The following is an 18,201-nucleotide window of genomic DNA, read 5'->3' as shown; positions in this document are numbered from 1 at the left end:
TTTTCGATACATTTGCCACATTAAATAACAAAAGTCTATTTTCTTCTTATTCATTTTCATTAAAAAATAAATAGTAATTATCGTTCTACTTCTGAGGGCAATTGCAGAAACCAACTGAATTCTTAATTTGATTTACCAAACTAATTTTCTCGCTCGCTGATTGCTTGCTTGCCTAATAATAATCATACTCCCAGAAAGCGGCATGCAATTTTCTAATTTTTCACCCGTAAAGGAAAATTTAGAAATTAAGGGAAATTTCAAATTTGAAAAGGCAATCTTTCTTAGCAGTCGTTTTATATGCATGCAGGATTCATGGTAAAATTATGAAATTCTCTGTTTTTAGGCTTACAGAGTGATAAAAGCTGCCCTTTGGAGTAATGTTCCAGAATTCAGCCAAGAAATCCTTAACCATATTTAAGCTCCAATAAGAAACCTTTAAAAAATGTGATTTTTTTTTAAATGAAAAATCCACACTATTTTAATAGTGGGATTTTCAAAAAAAAAACTATAACCAACTTTTAATGTATGCAGCATTAATAGTAAGTTCATTTTACCGAATTATACAATTGGTTTGAATACATAAAGGTTGAATGCTCGTAATTTGTGTATTTGTGCATAGATCATGTATGGAAATCTGGCCGGTTTTGCAAACAGCTGTGGAATGGAGGGTTTTATTCGCTTCAGATTGAGAATTTTTTAAATTTTGCTACGTGTAAGTTGAAAATGCAAATACGAAAAAGCTGGAAGCGATTTCCGGTTTTGGTTTTTATTACGCTGTTTCTAAATTGCTGGGTAATTCGACTATTATTCAGTTAACTATTTAAGAAACTCGCAATTTCCAGAATAATTCAACATTTGTTCACAAGCAGTTAAGTAGACCCAAGATCCTTAATGAAATAACTTGTAAATAATAGAAATTATTTCTGGATATTTCACATCGATTGTGATTTAGAGGGTTTTTAAATTTTTTGCTAAAAAAATTGCCTGGATAATTGATCAATTGCCTGGAAGAAATAAATGTTGCCTTTAATTGTCTGAAAAAAGGCTTCTGCTAAAAAATTTTGATATATTATGAGTATAGGATTTTACTGGACTTTGTGATGAATATTTTTCATTATTCTAGTTTGAGGTTGACTCTTGGATTCATTCAATATTGTCTGAATCCTGAATGATACCATGATATAGAAAAACTACTATTTTCGATTTTAACAACGATCCAGAGAGCAAAAAATGGCCCCAAATGCCTGTAATAAAATATTAAATTACTCCAGAAGCTTTAAATTAACTTTTTGAATAAGGATATAAGTATGTAAAAAAAAAGGTTTATTAATACTTAAAAGGCTTTTGGAGGTAATTTTTTATGCAACCTGGAAAATTGGTCAACAAATTTTAAAATGCCTAGAGTAAAATTTTAAAAAAGCCTGGAATAAAATGTTTAATTACTTCAGAAGTCTTGCAATTAATTTTTTTATAGAAATTTAAAAATGATTTAAATATTTGATTAACAAATTTGTTGTTAATGATTTTAGATTTTAGTACTGCCGACGTTTCGGCTAATATTAGCCCATCCTTAGGGCTCTACAATGGATATAATTAAATCGTGATTTCTTCCAGGCATTTGGATTTAAGTTAATATCTTATTCCGGGCATTTCAGATCTTTTTCTGATACTTTTGAAGAAATTTAAAATGCCTGGAATAAAATGTTTAATTACTCCAGAAGTCTTGCAATTAATTTTTATATGAAAAGTTAAAAATTATTTAAATATTTGATTAAAAAATTTGTTATTAATGAAATGAAATCAAAAATAATTGCGAAATTCTGGAAAATATAGGAAACATGATATATTACATATAAGTAATCACATTCAATATCTTGAAAGTCGCTAGAATTCCCTGAAATAAATTTGAACTGCCTGGAATATATAAAAAATTACTTTGTCTAGTCCAAGGATACCAGTGGACCAAGGATTAAGAAGAAGCTTTATGCCTGGAAAAAGACTTTAAATTACTTAAAAGCCCTGGAATAGAATGCATGGAAAACGTAAAAAACTGTTTTATTTGCCTGGCAGATAAAGACTTACGAAATTTTATTCCTTAAGAACTGTAACCATGCCCAAATATCTTATTTCCGCTACTTTAAAACTTTGACTCCTTTAATATATAAGTCTGACTGTCAAGACGTCAAACGTCATTAGTTATCTGTCAATCTTACCGGTTGGTCAGGCTGTCATGTCACAAACGTCAAACTATTAACTGAGTTTTTTTACAGCTGTTACATGTTTCGCTTTAAATAAAGCATCATCAGACTTTACAAACTAGTAATAACTATTACGAGATGACCTGCTTGGTACTCTGCTATGTACTAAGCATAGTAATAAGCATCTGATGATTCTTTATTTTAAGCGAAACATGTAATCTTCGGGACATAAAAAAAATATTTTGAGACGGAGATTTAGGGTTTTTATTTTTTTCTCTACTTACGTAGTTCTCTTTGAGATAATGGACTTTCAATATGTTGTTAATGATTTTAGATTTTAATACTGCCGACGTTTCGGCTTATATTAGCCTATCCTTAGAACTCTACAATGGATATAATTAAATTGTGATTTCTTCCAGGTATTTGTATTTAATTTAATATCTTATTTTTCTGATACTTTTGAAGAATCACATCTTGAAATTCAATTTTTGAATGAGAATTTAAATATGATAAAGAAAATTATCCTTGATTATTGATTAAAGGATATACGGCAGGCACTTGTAATAACTTTAAGTTTTTCCATAATTTTCTCTATATTTTTTTGGACGATTTATTTAATACTCCTACAATCTAAAAGAAAAAATTCCTTTAAATGTTTGGAACAAAATTGAATATTAGTCTAGAGACAGGTCTTAAAATATCTGGAAGAAATATAAATCTTCTCTGTTTAAACCGCCTGGAAATATCGGTTTGAAATTCAATTTCCTGGAATACAGTTTCAATGAAATCCAAGTACCTGGAAGAAATAAAAAATTATTTCTAGTTAAAAAATGCAAGATCTAGTAGAAAAAAACAGGTTCAAATGAATAAAAGACATAAAATAATTAGTTCAAATACCTGGAATACAATTATCAATTAATCCAAAAATCTTCAGTGACATAAATTAGAAAAAAAGAAACCGTTATTTTTTCTAGTTATTTTCAGATATTTTTCATTTATTTCAGGCTCTTGGTGCCAATTTTTTTATTAAGGCTATTTTTTTTTCATTTTCTCGATATTTTATTTTAGGCATTTAAAGACATATTGCTACCTATATTTCTATATTTGTGTTTTTTCCAGGCACTTTTACTTAGAATATTTTTAAATTCTATTGAAAGCAGATTCTTCCAGACAATTATTGAAATCTTCATTTTTATTTTTTTAGGTACTTTGTAGTTGCAATTTTCACACTTTTCAATGCCATTTTTTCCTTCTAAAATATTTCGTAAGTAATTTTTCATGTACAGGCGTTTCAGAATGGTTTCATCTTCTGGATCTTAAACTATTATTATTATTAGTATTCCAAGTATTTGTGGCCATTTTTAGATCATAAACTTGAAAATATGTTCCAGGTCATTTTAGGTTTATTCTTTTTTCTAATTGTCCAAATTTAAACCCAATACAATAATAACATTTAAAAAAAATTAATTATTTGTCGGATTTTGATCATTTTTCATTTCTTCCAGTTATTTTAAATAATTTTAAATTTAATTTCAGGCATTCCAAGATAATTTAAAATTCTTCACAGTATTTGGAGCTAATTCTTCCCGGCAATTAAAGTCTTGGAATCATTTTCGATTTAATATTATGCCTTTGAAGCCATTTTTTACTTCATTTAGGCATTTGAAATCAATTTCTCATACATCCTAGATTTTTGAGTAAATTTTAGTAATTATTTATTTTATTTCAGTAATTTTAGCCGTATTTTACATTTCTTTTTTGTAATTTAAACCAGTCTCAGGAAAATTAAGCAATGGTTTATTTCTTCCTGGCATTTAGTCTTGAGTATTTGTTTGAATGTTTATGTAAATAAATAAGCATAAAATAAAATATGCCTGAAATGCATGGAATGAAATCAAAAATAAAATTTGAAATTCTGGAAAATATTAATAATAATCGAGAAAATATACAAAATGCCTGGAATATATAAGAAATTACTTTGTCTAGTCCAAGGATACCAGTGGACCAAGGATTAAGAAGAAGCTTTATGCCTGGAAAAAGACTTCAAATTGCTTAAAAGCCTATTCCAGGGCTTTGCATGGAAAACGTGAAAAACTGTTTTATTTCCCTGGCAGATAAAAAAAAAGTATTGGAAATCACTGAAATATGACCAGATGCCTGGAAAAAGACTTAAAATTGTTTAAAAAGCTCAGGATTAAAATGTGCAAAACTGTTTTAGTTCCCTAGGCAGATATAAAAAAAATATTGGAAATCACTGAAATAAATTTCGAAATTCTCTCAAATGCCTGGAATAAAATTAATAGTGACTCGTAAGAAATCACTTAAAATGCCTTAAGACTGTAACCATGTTCAAATATCTTATTTCCACTACTTGAAAACTTTGACTCCTTTAATGTATAAGTCTGACTGTCAAATACGTCAAACGTCATTGGTCATCTGTCAATTTGGCCGGTTTGTCAAATGTCACAAACGTCAAACTATTAACTAAGTTTTTTGACAGCTGACAGGAGAATTGTTATCTGCAGTGTTACCAACACAGCGCTAGATTTAGCGGAATAATTATAGCTTTTGTCTTTAATTAATGGAAAGTTTTAATTTCGATCTATAAAATTAGTAGGGAATGAGATGAGATTAATTTATTTAGATGTGCCGTATTTATGAGCTTATGCACATAATAACTTATGTCATGTTTGTCTAGGAGTCAAATAGAAAAAGATAAATTTCTTCCAAGTAGTTGGGATAATTAAAAAAGACGAAGAGGAACAAAAGACGGACAAAATAAATGAACTGCGTGTAAAAGAAAAACTATAAATTAATTTCGTCCAGGCAGTTGAGGTCAAGAAGGAAAAAGACAAGAAGAATTATCTGTGTGTTTGTAATTACTCAATGACTGATGACTGTAAAAAATTCGTCAATTTCTTCCAGAAATTTAAAGAAGAAGAACAGCAGATAGAAGAAGAAGAAGAACTGTTTGTAAAAGAAACATCAATAAATTCTTTCAGGCAGTTGAGGTCTTGAGGGAAAAATGCCAGAAGAGCTGAGGTCTATAGTAACTTACTACGTATAAAAAAAATCCGTTAATATCTTTCATGAGCTTAAAGAAGAAGAAGAAGAAGAAGAAGCACTAGAAGAATTGCAGGATAAAATTAATAAGCTGTTTGTAAAGGAATCAACAATTCCTCATCAATATTTTCTTTCAGATACTTAAAGAAGGAGAAAAACAAGAAGAACAAATGTGGAATAGAATTCATAAATTACCTTTAAAAGTAAAATCTCTTCCAGGCAGTTGAGGTCACGATGTCTTTCTCATAAGAAAAACTGTAATTTCGAATATAATTATCAACAACTATGATAATTAAAATTACTTATTACGGTTATGTAAAGTAGGTTCATAAATTATAAATCTTAGTTTAAATAAATATGCGTATTTGACTAATTTATTTTATTATTATCCACATTTTATTACCCATGGAATATTTTTTTTTTAAGGGTGATTATACCTTAGCACCAAACTATACGCAAATCTATACATACAAAATGTGGATGATTAAAAAGTTCCACCTGCCAATTTTTTTATTTATAAAACTTGAAAGTGAAGAGTTCTGAAACCCGATTAGCGGATTTTGACGGAATTAAGGCGCAGAAGCACGTTGGACTATTGGCAACACTGGTTATCTAATATCCCGAATCAGTCAATCAACGTTAAATTAAGGTATAAAGCTGTGATGAAACAAAATCTCTTGTATATGGTCTGTCACATCGGTTGGTTCAGATTTTTAGTGAGAATGTCCTAATTTAGACTTTATCAAACAAGAACCGCTACTGGAGATTAAATGTCATATCTGTCAAAGAGATTAATGACTTGTTTTGACAGCTATCAAAATCACAAATATATCATCTGAGTTACTTGATACCTGTTAATAGAGTTGCTACCTGACTTTTAAGCCAGTGAACGATGGTCTTTCGTGAGATTGTGAATTAGTCAATCAATGTTAAACTATGGTACAAAGCTGCTGATAAAAAAATCCTCTGTATTTGGTTTGCGTAATGAGATTTATTCTTTTTTTTCTGATCCTACTGCTACTAAACCTTTTCTCTAATCTCTTGCAGGTATAGAAGGAACCGATAGTAGCCTACTACAACGAAACAACACCTTCACCACCTACATCACCCTTAACCGAAAAAACAACCGACTATCGACCTACCAAAACACCACCCGACCCCCATCTTTGATGCGTCACAATCAACACTCCAACGGTATCAATAATAGTAGACGCAAGAAGTTGGGAAAGGACTTTGCAGATGAGCCTATGTAAGGCTAATAATATTTATAGATGTAGTAAATTACGTGTAAAATTTTATGGATTTAGTATACGAATATGGAGTTTTAAGACTTTACATATCTCCTTATATGTTCTTGTAATAATGATGTAATCGAATAGTTTTAAGGCGCTTTATGTTAAGGTTAGGTCACGTAGAAGACATACGGGGAAATATACTATTACTAATCTAGTTACAAGGAAAAGTAATCGTTAGTATAGGGTTAGTAAGTAATCAATTACAGGATGAATTTTCGATTTATTTACTGACTTTTTTACTATATGGGGGTGATTCTTTGATATATTGAATATGTTTTCTTTATCTCTCTCTTTCGCATGGAGGCCTTATGGAAAATACCCGAAATATTTGTTGAATATACGTCATTAAGAAGGCAAAAGCAAGGACTAATTTAACGCGATAAAAAAAATTTAATATGCTTGCTAAAAGACGAAACATCGTATCACAAGATCCCAATGGTCACCCTTGTTTTTGGGACACCCTGTATATCACTGAAAATAATGAGATTTTGTTTACCATTTCCATTTCAAAGTCATTTATTTTATTTAAAAAACGTCTATTAATATTTATACGCATTTACATTCTAAATGATATAATAGGCAAAAATAAATATTAATTATATTAAACTATTTGATGTATATATACATAAGTGTGCAAATATGAACTCTTTATTTAAATATAATTGTTTATAAGAGAAGAGCGTTTATATAAATTTTATTCTTTATATTAAATTTTTCTTATTATTGTAAAACTTATATTTTACATAATTATTAACTTTGGCCTATTTTAATTAAATTATTTATGGTTAATATCAATTTGGATTATATGGGATGCAGTGTATTGTCTCGAAAGCCATCGTATTTCTTATATATTTTGTTACCATTATTTATTAAAATATTTTATTATGACAGTGTTTATTGTAATAATGTTTATGCTGTATATATTAAGCCTGTTGTGAATAAACGAGAGGAATATAATGAAATATGTGGTGTATTATTTAATAAATTTATAATGTTTTACAGATTAAACATATTTTGAGGGTAGGTAGAAAAATTATCCATTTAACTCTTTTTTTTATTGAGGTCTTATGGAAAGTACAATGGATATAACAATAGTCATTTTCAGGTCTATAAAATAGGAAAAGTGGTCAATGTTTGATTATTTTTTAAATTGAAAATCAATACATATAGTTGTGATGATTATTTAATCAATTCCATGCCAATACTGCGGTGAATAAGAGGAATTCTTATATTGATTTTTAGGCCTTTAAAATTATGTCTGAAAAATGGAACATTTTAGTGAAAATTCCACAGAAAAATCTATTAAGATGCAAGGGTTTTCCATATATTAAGGAAAAAGTGTATGTGTTAAGTAACTCAAGTCTGATGATGGCAAGAACACTTGCCGAAATGCATCACTCCTGAAATTAGAGGATTAGCATTTTATTTGTGGAGAAAAGACTTTCCCTTTCAATTTTCCATGTATGTATTGGAAAAGTATAATCAAAATTTGGAATACCTGGATTTTCCAAAAATCCATATATCGAAGAACGGTGGAGAGGGAGGTTATGTAGAAATACTTTTTTTAATTAAATATTTTTGGATTTTGTAAATTTCTATCTACGACTTAACAAGCTATAACCAAGATTTGATGGTTTTTTTATAGAAAAAAAAATGTTCAATTCCAATTATACCACACATATTGCAAACACTTGGAAAAATGTAAAATTATACAAATGGATGTGGCAGACCGAATTTAGCATGATCAATACAGTTTGTGCAATTTTTAAAGTTAGACTGCTATTGAAAAATAATCATAGCTTAAAAAATAATAGACCAATTAAATTATGTTCTTTCTCCTTCGATTAACAATAGATCTCTTTATAGTTACAAGAAGTTTTAAGTAAATCGGTCTTGATTTAAATTTTTTATGAATTTTTAAAGTTGGACTACAATAATTTTTGTACTGCTATTGAAAAAATTCATAACAAAAAAAATAGTAAACCAATTAAATTATGTTTTTCCTCCATCGATGAGCAATAGATCTATTTGTAGTTACAAGAAGTTTTAAGTAAATCGGTTTTGATTTGAATTTTTCATGAATTTTTAAAGTTGAAGTACAATAATTCTTGAATTTTTTTCAAAAGAAATCATAATTTAAAAAATAATGGACCAATTAACTTGGGATCTTCCGCCCTCGACTACTAATAGATTTCTTTATGATTACAAGAAGTTTTAAGTCAAATTCCCGTGATTTGAATTTTTTACGAATTTTTAAAGTTGAACTAAAATAATTTTTGCATTATTGGAAAAAAATCAAAACTTGAAAAATACTTGACAAATAAACTTACAGCCTTCTTCCACCAATAAAAAAAATAAATCTTTTTATATTGACAAGAAATTTCAAGTAAATTGGTCTTGATGCTAATTTCTTACATTTTGCACTTTTTTTCGGGAAAAATTCATAACTTAAAAAGTAATAGACCAATTAACTTGTAATCTTGCGCCATCAATTACCAGTAGATTTTTTTTAAATTATAAGAAGCTTCAAGTAAATTGCTCTTAATTTACTTGTGACTAAAATAATATTTGGACTATTTTTGAAAAAAAAGTTTATTACTTAAAAATTAATGGACCAATTAACTTACGAGTTTCCGGCGACGATTAACAATAGATTGCTTTATAATTAGAACAAGTTTCAAGTAAATTGGTTTTGATTTGAATTTTTTTAGAATTTTTAAAGTTAAAGTAAAGAAATGTAAAATTATACAAATGGAGGTAAAAAATCAGAAATTCCAAAATACTACGTAGTTGGATTTAATTATTTTTAGTTCTATTGAGTTCATTCCACGTTTTGGTAATGTACATATATTTCATTAATGCAATACCTAGAGTTTAATTAGAAAAACCGAAATGGTGGACAGCGGTGGTCCAAAGAGTTCTAATTCTGTTTTTTTTTCCATGGTGAATAATTCGACATAACAAAATGCATTAGATTTTAATATTATTGAGCTCAAAGGATTTCTATCTACGACTTGGAAAGGTACAATCAAAAGAAGCTGGATTTCTAAAAAATCGAATAAATAGTAAATTGAGAATTGGTGGTTTACAGAGATGTTTTTTTTTGGAAAAATCAAAAATGCTTTAATTTTATTGTTTAGGAATTTTAAAGTAAAAATTTTAAAAAAAATTTCTAAATTTTGGATGCTATGCACAGGTCTACAACAAAATTTAGAATTTCTGGGTTTTTAAAAAACTATAAAAAAAACAATCGACTAAAGAGTGAAGAAAAGTTAAGAAATTCAACTTGTTATTTTAATAAAGAGAAGTTATATGATATACGAGGTTTAATTTTATTTCTTTTTTTTTTCAAAAAAAAACTCAAATGTATAATTTTTTTTTTTAATATAATAGATATAAAATACTTAAAATTATGTAACAAGGCAAGAGAAAAAAAACTACAAACTCAAAATTAACAGCATAAAACTGAAGTAAGACAATCAAAATCTAAAACACTTACATATGTAGGTACAAATATAATTTAAGTTTTTGGGATGGAATATATATGTCTTCTTCTCTCTTCTTTAAATTTATTGGTAATTCATTAAAATATTTGAAACCTTTATGAACAATAATGTTAGTCATTCTATTAGTAGTATATCTACCCATTAATACAAATTCGGTAGCAATTCATTATCCCGCAATTCACGGTACAATAATAAAAATCAGGATTTTTGAAAAATTTAAAAACTTATATAAATAGCGAGCTTTCTTTTTAGAAAAACCGAAAATGTTCAAATTCTATTTTATAGTATTTTTGAGGCGACAATTCCAACAAAAAATTATTATGGGTTCTATATACTACCATCTACCCGTCTACGCCTTGAATAGTACAATCAAACTTTCACATACCTGAATTTCTGGAATACTAGAAATGGAACAAATGAGAATATATGAAAGTTTAAAGAGATCGAACTTTGGATTTTAATATTTGGATAAATCAATGATTTAGAATTTTGCTTCAGAAAAAACAACAAATGTTTGAAGAGCGATCAATCATAACCAGATGAATCCACTTTTTCATTATGGATTCCTATTTAATTTCGCTCTCAGATTTAAGCAAAACCCGCTAAATCCCTTTTAAAATCGACCTTAAAGTCAAATAAATCAAGCATAACTCCCAAGCAATACACCATATATTATTATACTTAGATATATGTTTATTTAACGATTTATTAGTAAATTTTTGGTTTTGGTGTATTTATCAATCGTATATCGGCAACATTTATTTATTAAACTGTAGAATATAGGTATATCATATACTATTCTGTTTACAAAAGAAAATCGGCATTGAAAAAAATTGATAGGGGATTTACATATCTAGGTTTTAAACTCGATTACTACAAGTCAAATATTTGATGAAATTCTTTTGAAAAATCACTTTCGACCATAATACCATTTCACGACCATTTCATCGTTTTTCGACCATATTATCCAATCTAATAACGCCGTTTTTAAACTAAATATTTATGTATAAAATTTAAATAAACAGTATTATTAAATTAAATATTGAATATATATTTTCTGCAAAACATTATTTTTCATCAACACAAACCTTATCCAAAACCTTTCATCAACACAACCCAACCCAAACATTTGACCAGCAAGGAATTCTTTTGAAAAATCACAATTTTTCGTCCATAATATCCAATTTAATAGCACTGTTTTTGTATTAAATATTTATTAATATACATATAAATAATTATATCAAAATTAAATAAACAAACTGTGTTATTAGAGTAGGTATTAACGACGAAACCAGCTGTTATTAATGCGTATTATTTTGAAAAACAATGATTTTTGGAAACGATTTCTTACTGGTAAGTTGTGTTGGGTGGGTAGGGGAGTAAGGGTAGGGTTATTGAAAAACTGTTTTTTTGCAGAAACTAATTATCTGAAAAAAACTGACTGATTCCAGGATATTAGATAACCAGCGTTGCCAATAGTCCAACGTGCTAATGCCGTCAAAATCCGCTAATCGGTTTTCAGAACTCTTTACCTTCAACTTACGTTTTATAAATAAAAAAATTGGCAGGTGGAACTTTTTAAGCATCCACATTTTGTATGTATAGATTGGCGTATAGTTTCGTGCTAAAGTATAATCACCCTTTAAAAATAAATATTCCGTAGGTAATAAAATGTGGATAATAATAAAATAACCAAGTCAAACACGCATATTTATTTATACAGAGATTTATAATCTATGAACCTACGTTACATAACCGTAATAGGTATTTTAAACATCATAGTTGTTGATAATTATGTTTAAAATAAGTTACTATAATTACAGTTTTTCTTGTGAGAAAGACATCGTGACCTCAACTGCCTGGAATAGATCATTGATTTTACTTTTAAAGGTAATTTATGAATTCTATTCCACATTAATTTGTTGATGTTTAGTCTGTTCCAGTATTGCTCGTAGTAGGTACGGTAGTCAGTGGATATAAAATGGCGTCGAGTGAGCCGAATACATCGCGAAAAAGAAAACACGTTGAAAAAGAAAATAATCGTTTTTGCGGCCTTGCAGAGGATGAAATAAATAATATTCTAGGGTGTCTGGATTCTGTTGAGGATCCGTACGCTGACAGTGGAAGTGAGTATGTACCAACGTGAGGATAGTGGGGCAAGTAGTGATGAGGAAATGGACGAATTGATATACTCCGAAAGACTTAGTTAAAGTGACAATGAAATAATTGAGGAACAGGGCAATAATTTACAGGAAAATAGAGAAATGCGAGAGGTAAAGAACGCTTTACATGAAGATTTTTCTATAAAATGGTCTAACCGCAAATTTATTCCTTTAAACCATGACTTTGACGCTTCAAATTCTGGCGCTTGTGTGAAAAATATGACAAATACTTTGACAGAATTAGATTATTTTCTTTTATTTTTGAATGATGAAGTGATAGATATGATAATCACTCAAACAAATAAATATGCCTTAGAACAAAAAGAAATAAATAAAAAAATAATTTGGACACCACTTACTAAAAAAGATTTCCTCACTTTCATTGCTGTATTTTTTCTTGCTGCTCGCCATAGAAAAAACAAATTAGTAGAGAATTGGTCCACCGATCAACTGCTATACACTCCGATATTTGGAAAAGTGATGTCCAGAAACCGCTTTCAAATAATATTACGCATGCTTCATTTTGACAATGACAAGACAATGGCGAACAAATTAAAGGTGACTCATTCCACAAAGTTCGAGAGATTTTTGACAAAATTAAAACTACGTTTGCCCAGACTTTTGTTCCATTCCAGAACTTGGTGATTGATGAGAGTTTAATACTTTTTAAAGGACGTCTGTTATTCAAGCAGAACAAAACGACATCGTTTTGGCATAAAACTGTTCCTCCTGTGTGATTGTCAGACAGGCTACGTCCTAAATTTTATCATATATATAGGCTCAAAAACCGAAATTGAGTTGTATCAAGATCTTGGCATATCAGGGTCGGTTGTAACAACATTAATGGAATCTTATTTGAACAAAGGTCATTCCCTCTATACTGACAATTGGTATACCCCACCAGCTCTTTCCACCTATTTATTTAAAAAAAACAAACACATGTGGTACAGTTAGGAGTACCAGAAAGCAAATGCAGGATCTATGAGGAAGATTGGACAGGGGTCAAACAAAATCCATGTCTAGTGAAAATATTTTAGCTGTCAGATGGAAGGATCGAAGAGACGTTAACATGTTGACAACTTTCCACAGGGATGAAATGACCCAGTTGACTAAAAAAGATAGAAAAACGGGGGAATTTGTAAAAAAACAGCATGTGTGGTGGAGTACAACCAAAATATGGGAGCAGTTGTAAAATGGTACAAGAAACTCTTTTTTTACGTTGTGGATCTATGTGTTTCGAACAGCCATGCATTATTTCTAACCCAAAATCCAGGAAAGTTACCACTAGCAGATTATCAATTAAATCTTACTCGGCAACTTCTTGAGAGGTATAATGATTCTAGAATTTAGCATATTATTTTCAACTATTTTTTTTTCAGATATGTTGCACCAAAAACTATGTCAGTAAGGGCTGCACCAAGTCATCAACGTCATTTGCCTGCTATCATACCAAACAACAAAGTTCGAAGATGCATTGTTTGTTCACAATCCAAAATTCGGGAGAAAAAGAAGTGACGAGATTCCAGATATATGTGCAACGTGGGATTGTGTGTCGCTCCCTGTTTTGGTAAATACCACACAATGAAGGATTTCTAAAAAAAACGATTAAAAAATTTGCTTAATTATTTTTTAGAATTTTTTGTTAATTTTTTGTAAATTATTTGAAATAAAGTCCTTTGTAAAACTTTGTTTGTCTCATTTTTAGAGTGTCGTATAAATACGTCAATGGGGCTCAATGCATTTTCAAAAGTCTGGGAATGAGGCCACTGCAATGACATTTATGACCGGTAAGAAAGGGTTAAGTACCTGAAAGCAAATATTGATGAGGATTATTAAGAATTATTGATTCCTTTACAGGCGTATACGTAGTTAAGTTTCAATAGACCTCAGCTCTTCTTGTATTTTTCCCTTAAGACCTCAACTGCCTGAAAGAAATTATTGATGTTTCTTTTACAAACAGTTCATTAATTTCATTCTTCATGTCTCCTTCTTCTTCTTATTCTTTTTCTTCTTCTTCTATCTGTTGTTCTTTTTCTTTAAATTTCTGGAAGAACTTCACGAATTTTTTACAGTCGTTAGTTGAGTAACTACAAACACACAGATCACTTCTTGTCTTTGTCCTTCTTGGCCTCAACTGCCTGGACGAAATTAATAATTTTTCTTTTACACACAGTTCATTTATTTTATCGGCCTTTTGTTCCTCTTCATCTTTTTTAATTATCCCAACTACTTGCAAGAAATTGATCTTTTTCCATTTTACTGCTTGACAAACATGACATAAGTTTTTATGTGCATAAATTCATGTATACGGCACATCTAAATAAAGCAACGATAGTTACTAATGGCTTTTTTTCCATACTAATTTTATAGCTCAAAATTAAAATTTTTAATTAATTAAACACAAAAGCTATAAATTATTCCGCTAGGTCTAGCGCTGTGTTAAACTGCAGATAACAATTCTCCTGACAGCTGTCAAAAAACTCAGTTTAATAGTTTGACGTTTGTGACATGACAGACTGACAGTCCGGCCAGATTGACAGATAATTAATGAAGTTCGACGTCTTTGACAGTTGTGACAGTCAAGTAGCGGTTCTTGGCGGGCCTCTGCGCCTTAATTTCGTTAAAATCCGCTAATCGGTTTTCAGAACTCTTCACCTTCAAGCTATTAACTTACGTTTTATAAATAAAAAAATTGGCAATAAAAAAATATATATTTTCTGCAAAAACATTATTTTTTTATCAACACAACCCTTACCCCCCCACCCACCCCAAACATTTGACCAGCAAGGAATTCTTTTGAAAAATCACCATTTTTCGTCCATAATATCCAATCTAATAGCACTGTTTTTGTATTAAATATTTATTAATATACGTATATATAATTATTTCAAATTTAAATAAACAAAGTGTGTTATTAAGTTAGATATTAACGATAAAACCAGTTGTTATTCATGGGTATTATTTTGGAAAACAATGATTTTTGAACAGAATTTCTTACTGGTAAGTGGTGTGGGGTGGGTGGGGGGGTAAGGGTAGGGTTAATGAAAAACTGTTTTTTGCAGAAAATAATTGCGTCAGAAAAAAAAATATTTTTTTTTTTATAGGTGATAAAAAAATGGATAATTTTTGTATTTATACTTTTCTCACATAACCTTAAGGTTTTCGAGTAAAAAGTGAAAAAATACTATTTTATTTCTCGAAGGTAAGGCGTAGTAAGCGTATTCAATTTTTTTAAGATAACTCATTAAGTTTTAAAAAAATTAGTTTTTTTTGGTTCTAGACAACTTTTCATTATCTAGGTTCACAAATACAATTTTTAAATTAAAACTATTGATGTATTTGTCAACCGTAAATGGTCAAGAATATACGTTTATCATATACTATTCTGTTTACAAAGGGGAGAAAATATCGGCATTTAAAAAAATTGACAATTAAACGTTGGACTTCTATGGAGTAATAATTGTATATTATTAACATGTGGTGAACCTTCTTGTTACAGGTGAATAGAAAAAACATAATATTACATTCCTCAATGTATATCACGCGGACATTTTATTTGTTTATTTATAGTAATTATCGTGTGTTGCTTGGGCTAGATAAATCCACAAAATAAAATTGCGATTCATATTTTTCTTTTTGTAGTGTCAATAAATAACGAATAACCATAATAATAATCAGGTTTTTTTACTTCTTTACGAAGGAATTTAATTTTAAAAAATTTCTAATTTTTACTATTTTGTAATAAAAAATAAACGTGTGGACATATTTTTTTATAAGTAACTAAATAAAACAAACTAAATATATTTCACTCAAGCAATATCAAATAAATCAATTGCTTACTTAATTAGCAATAATTCTTATGCTAATTAACTAATAAGGACCAAAATATTACCTACCAGGTCTATAGTATCAAACCTCTAACGTACACTATTATTTACCTTGACTTGTATAAAATGGATTTGGCTAAACTCGAAAAACGCGAACCACTAAAATAAAATATAAATTTCCGTATAATCCAAAAATAGCGAGAAAAACCCACCTATCCAGAATAAAATGTGATGCAAAACACGAACGACCCCCGCACATATAAAATTCTTCATTCCTCGTTTTCCCAGGACGCAGAAAAAATTGAATCCAGCAAACTGTCCCTGAAATTCCCGTAATAGGGTGGATTGAACAGACAAGGAAGTGGGAGATTTACGGTTGACGCGTCTAAATTTGAAGATTATACAAAGAAATACCTCCCTAAGGGGGATCTCTTTTGTCTTTCAAAAAAAAAAATATATATATATAAAGGCACAAATATATTTTTAATCTCATCCAATAAATTTTGAAAACAAAAAACTAATTAGACCATTTGTTCGAAAGGTATCGCCGGGATAGATCTAAAAGAATCATATATTCTTTATGAGAGATTCGAGGGGGAATTTAATTAAATAAATCTTTTTGGCAGCGGCTACAAGGCGTCCTTTGTAACATTTTTTGGCACTCTTTTAATGTTTAATTAGAGGACGTACCCGATGCAGTCAGATTAGGTTTCCCGACGGTCAGATCGGGAATAGGGCCTACTATACGGATGTGGCAGACCGGATTTAGCATGATCAATACAGTTGGTGCAATTTTTAAAGTTGGACTACAATAATTTTTGTACTGCTATTGAAAAAAATGCATAACTTAAAAAATAATAGATTAATTAAATGATGTTCTTCTTCCATCGATGAGCAATAGATCTCTTTATAATTACAAGAAGTAATAAGTAAATTGGTCTTGATTTAAATTTTGTATGAATTTTTAAAGCTGGACTCCAATAATTTTTTGGACTGCTATTGAAAAATATTCATAACTTAAAAAATAATAGACCAAAAATTATATTTTTTCTCCATTGATGAGCAATAGATCTCTTGGTAGTTACAAGAAGTTTTAAGTAAATTGGTCTTGATTTGAATTTTTTATGAATTTTTAAAGTTGGACAACAATAATACTTTTTTTCGAAAAAAATCATTACTTAAAAAATAAAGGACCACTTTATATATATTAACTAAGGATCATCCGCCCTCGATTACCAATAGATTTCTTTATAATTACAAGAAGTTTCAAGTAAAATGCCCGTGATAATTTTTCCACTATTATTGGAAAAAATCAAAACTTGAAAAATACTTGACAAATAAACTTACAGCCTTCTTCCACCAATAAAAAAAATAAATCTTTTTATATTGACAAGAAATTTCGAGTAAATTGGTCTCGATGTTAATTTGTTAAATTTTGCACTTTTTTTGGGGAAAAATTCATAACTTAATATAATAGACCAATTAACTTGTAATCTTCAGTCATTAATTACCAGTAGATTTTTTTTATAATTATAAGAAGCTTAAAGTAAATTGCTCTTAATTTACTTGTGACTTAAATAATATTTGGACTATTTTTAAAAAAAAGTTTATGACTTAAAAAGTAATGGACCAATTAACTTACGATTTTCCGCCGACGATTAACAATAAATTGCTCTATAAGTAGAAAAAGTTTTTAGTAAATTGGTTTTGATTTGAATTTTTTAAGAATTTTTAAAGTTGGACAAAATTAATTTTTAAACTATTTTTTTGGGAAAAAAATTCGTAACTGAAAAATTTTTAGACCAATTAACTTATAATCTCCTCCCATTGATAAGCAATAAATCTTCAATATTCTTCGTGATTCCAAGGAGTTTTAAGTAAACTGCCCCTGATTTAAATTTTGTATGAATTTTTAAAATTATACTAAACTAGTGTTTACACTTTTCTTCGGCAAAAAAATCATAACTTAAAAAATAATAGACCAATTAACTTACAATCTTGTGCCATGGATTAGCAATAGATCACGTCATAATTATAAGGAGTTTCAAGTCAGTCGGTCTTGATTTACATTTTTTATAAATTTTCAAACTTGGACTAAAATAATTTTTGCACTTTTTTTAGAAAAAAAAATATAACTTAAAAAATAATAG

At 29.0% G+C, this 18,201-nt stretch overlaps 2 protein-coding genes across 4 annotated transcripts in view; one reads left to right on the top strand and one right to left on the bottom strand.

The window, feature by feature from the left end:
• The window catches only part of LOC126733964 (RYamide receptor), a 150,121-nt gene extending 142,758 nt beyond the window's left edge, over positions 1-7,363 (top strand). For both annotated transcript variants that reach the window (XM_050437468.1, XM_050437467.1), the window contains exon 7: positions 6,309-7,363. In XM_050437468.1, coding sequence (XP_050293425.1) covers positions 6,309-6,514 — 206 coding nt within the window. In that variant the 3' untranslated portion in view covers positions 6,515-7,363. The remainder of the gene's footprint in view (positions 1-6,308) is intronic.
• LOC126733963 (kynurenine 3-monooxygenase) overlaps positions 1-16,548 on the bottom strand; it is a 185,151-nt gene extending 168,603 nt beyond the window's left edge. The window contains exons 1-2 of one of the 2 annotated variants that reach the window (XM_050437466.1): positions 16,264-16,548; positions 16,163-16,210 (exon numbers count right to left, since the gene is read on the bottom strand). The gene's annotated coding sequence lies outside the window, so the exon portion shown is untranslated. Of the gene's footprint in view, positions 1-12,583; positions 13,932-16,162; positions 16,211-16,263 lie in introns of those variants that run through there. The other variant, XM_050437465.1, reaches the window with a different exon arrangement.
• Between the last annotated feature and the right edge of the window lie 1,653 nt (positions 16,549-18,201).

This window comes from Anthonomus grandis, chromosome 3 (assembly GCF_022605725.1).
Source record: "Anthonomus grandis grandis chromosome 3, icAntGran1.3, whole genome shotgun sequence".
NCBI classification, from domain to species: Eukaryota; Metazoa; Arthropoda; class Insecta; order Coleoptera; family Curculionidae; genus Anthonomus; species Anthonomus grandis.
Note: the sequence above shows the minus strand (reverse complement) of the source record. Positions and strands in the feature narration are given on the sequence as shown.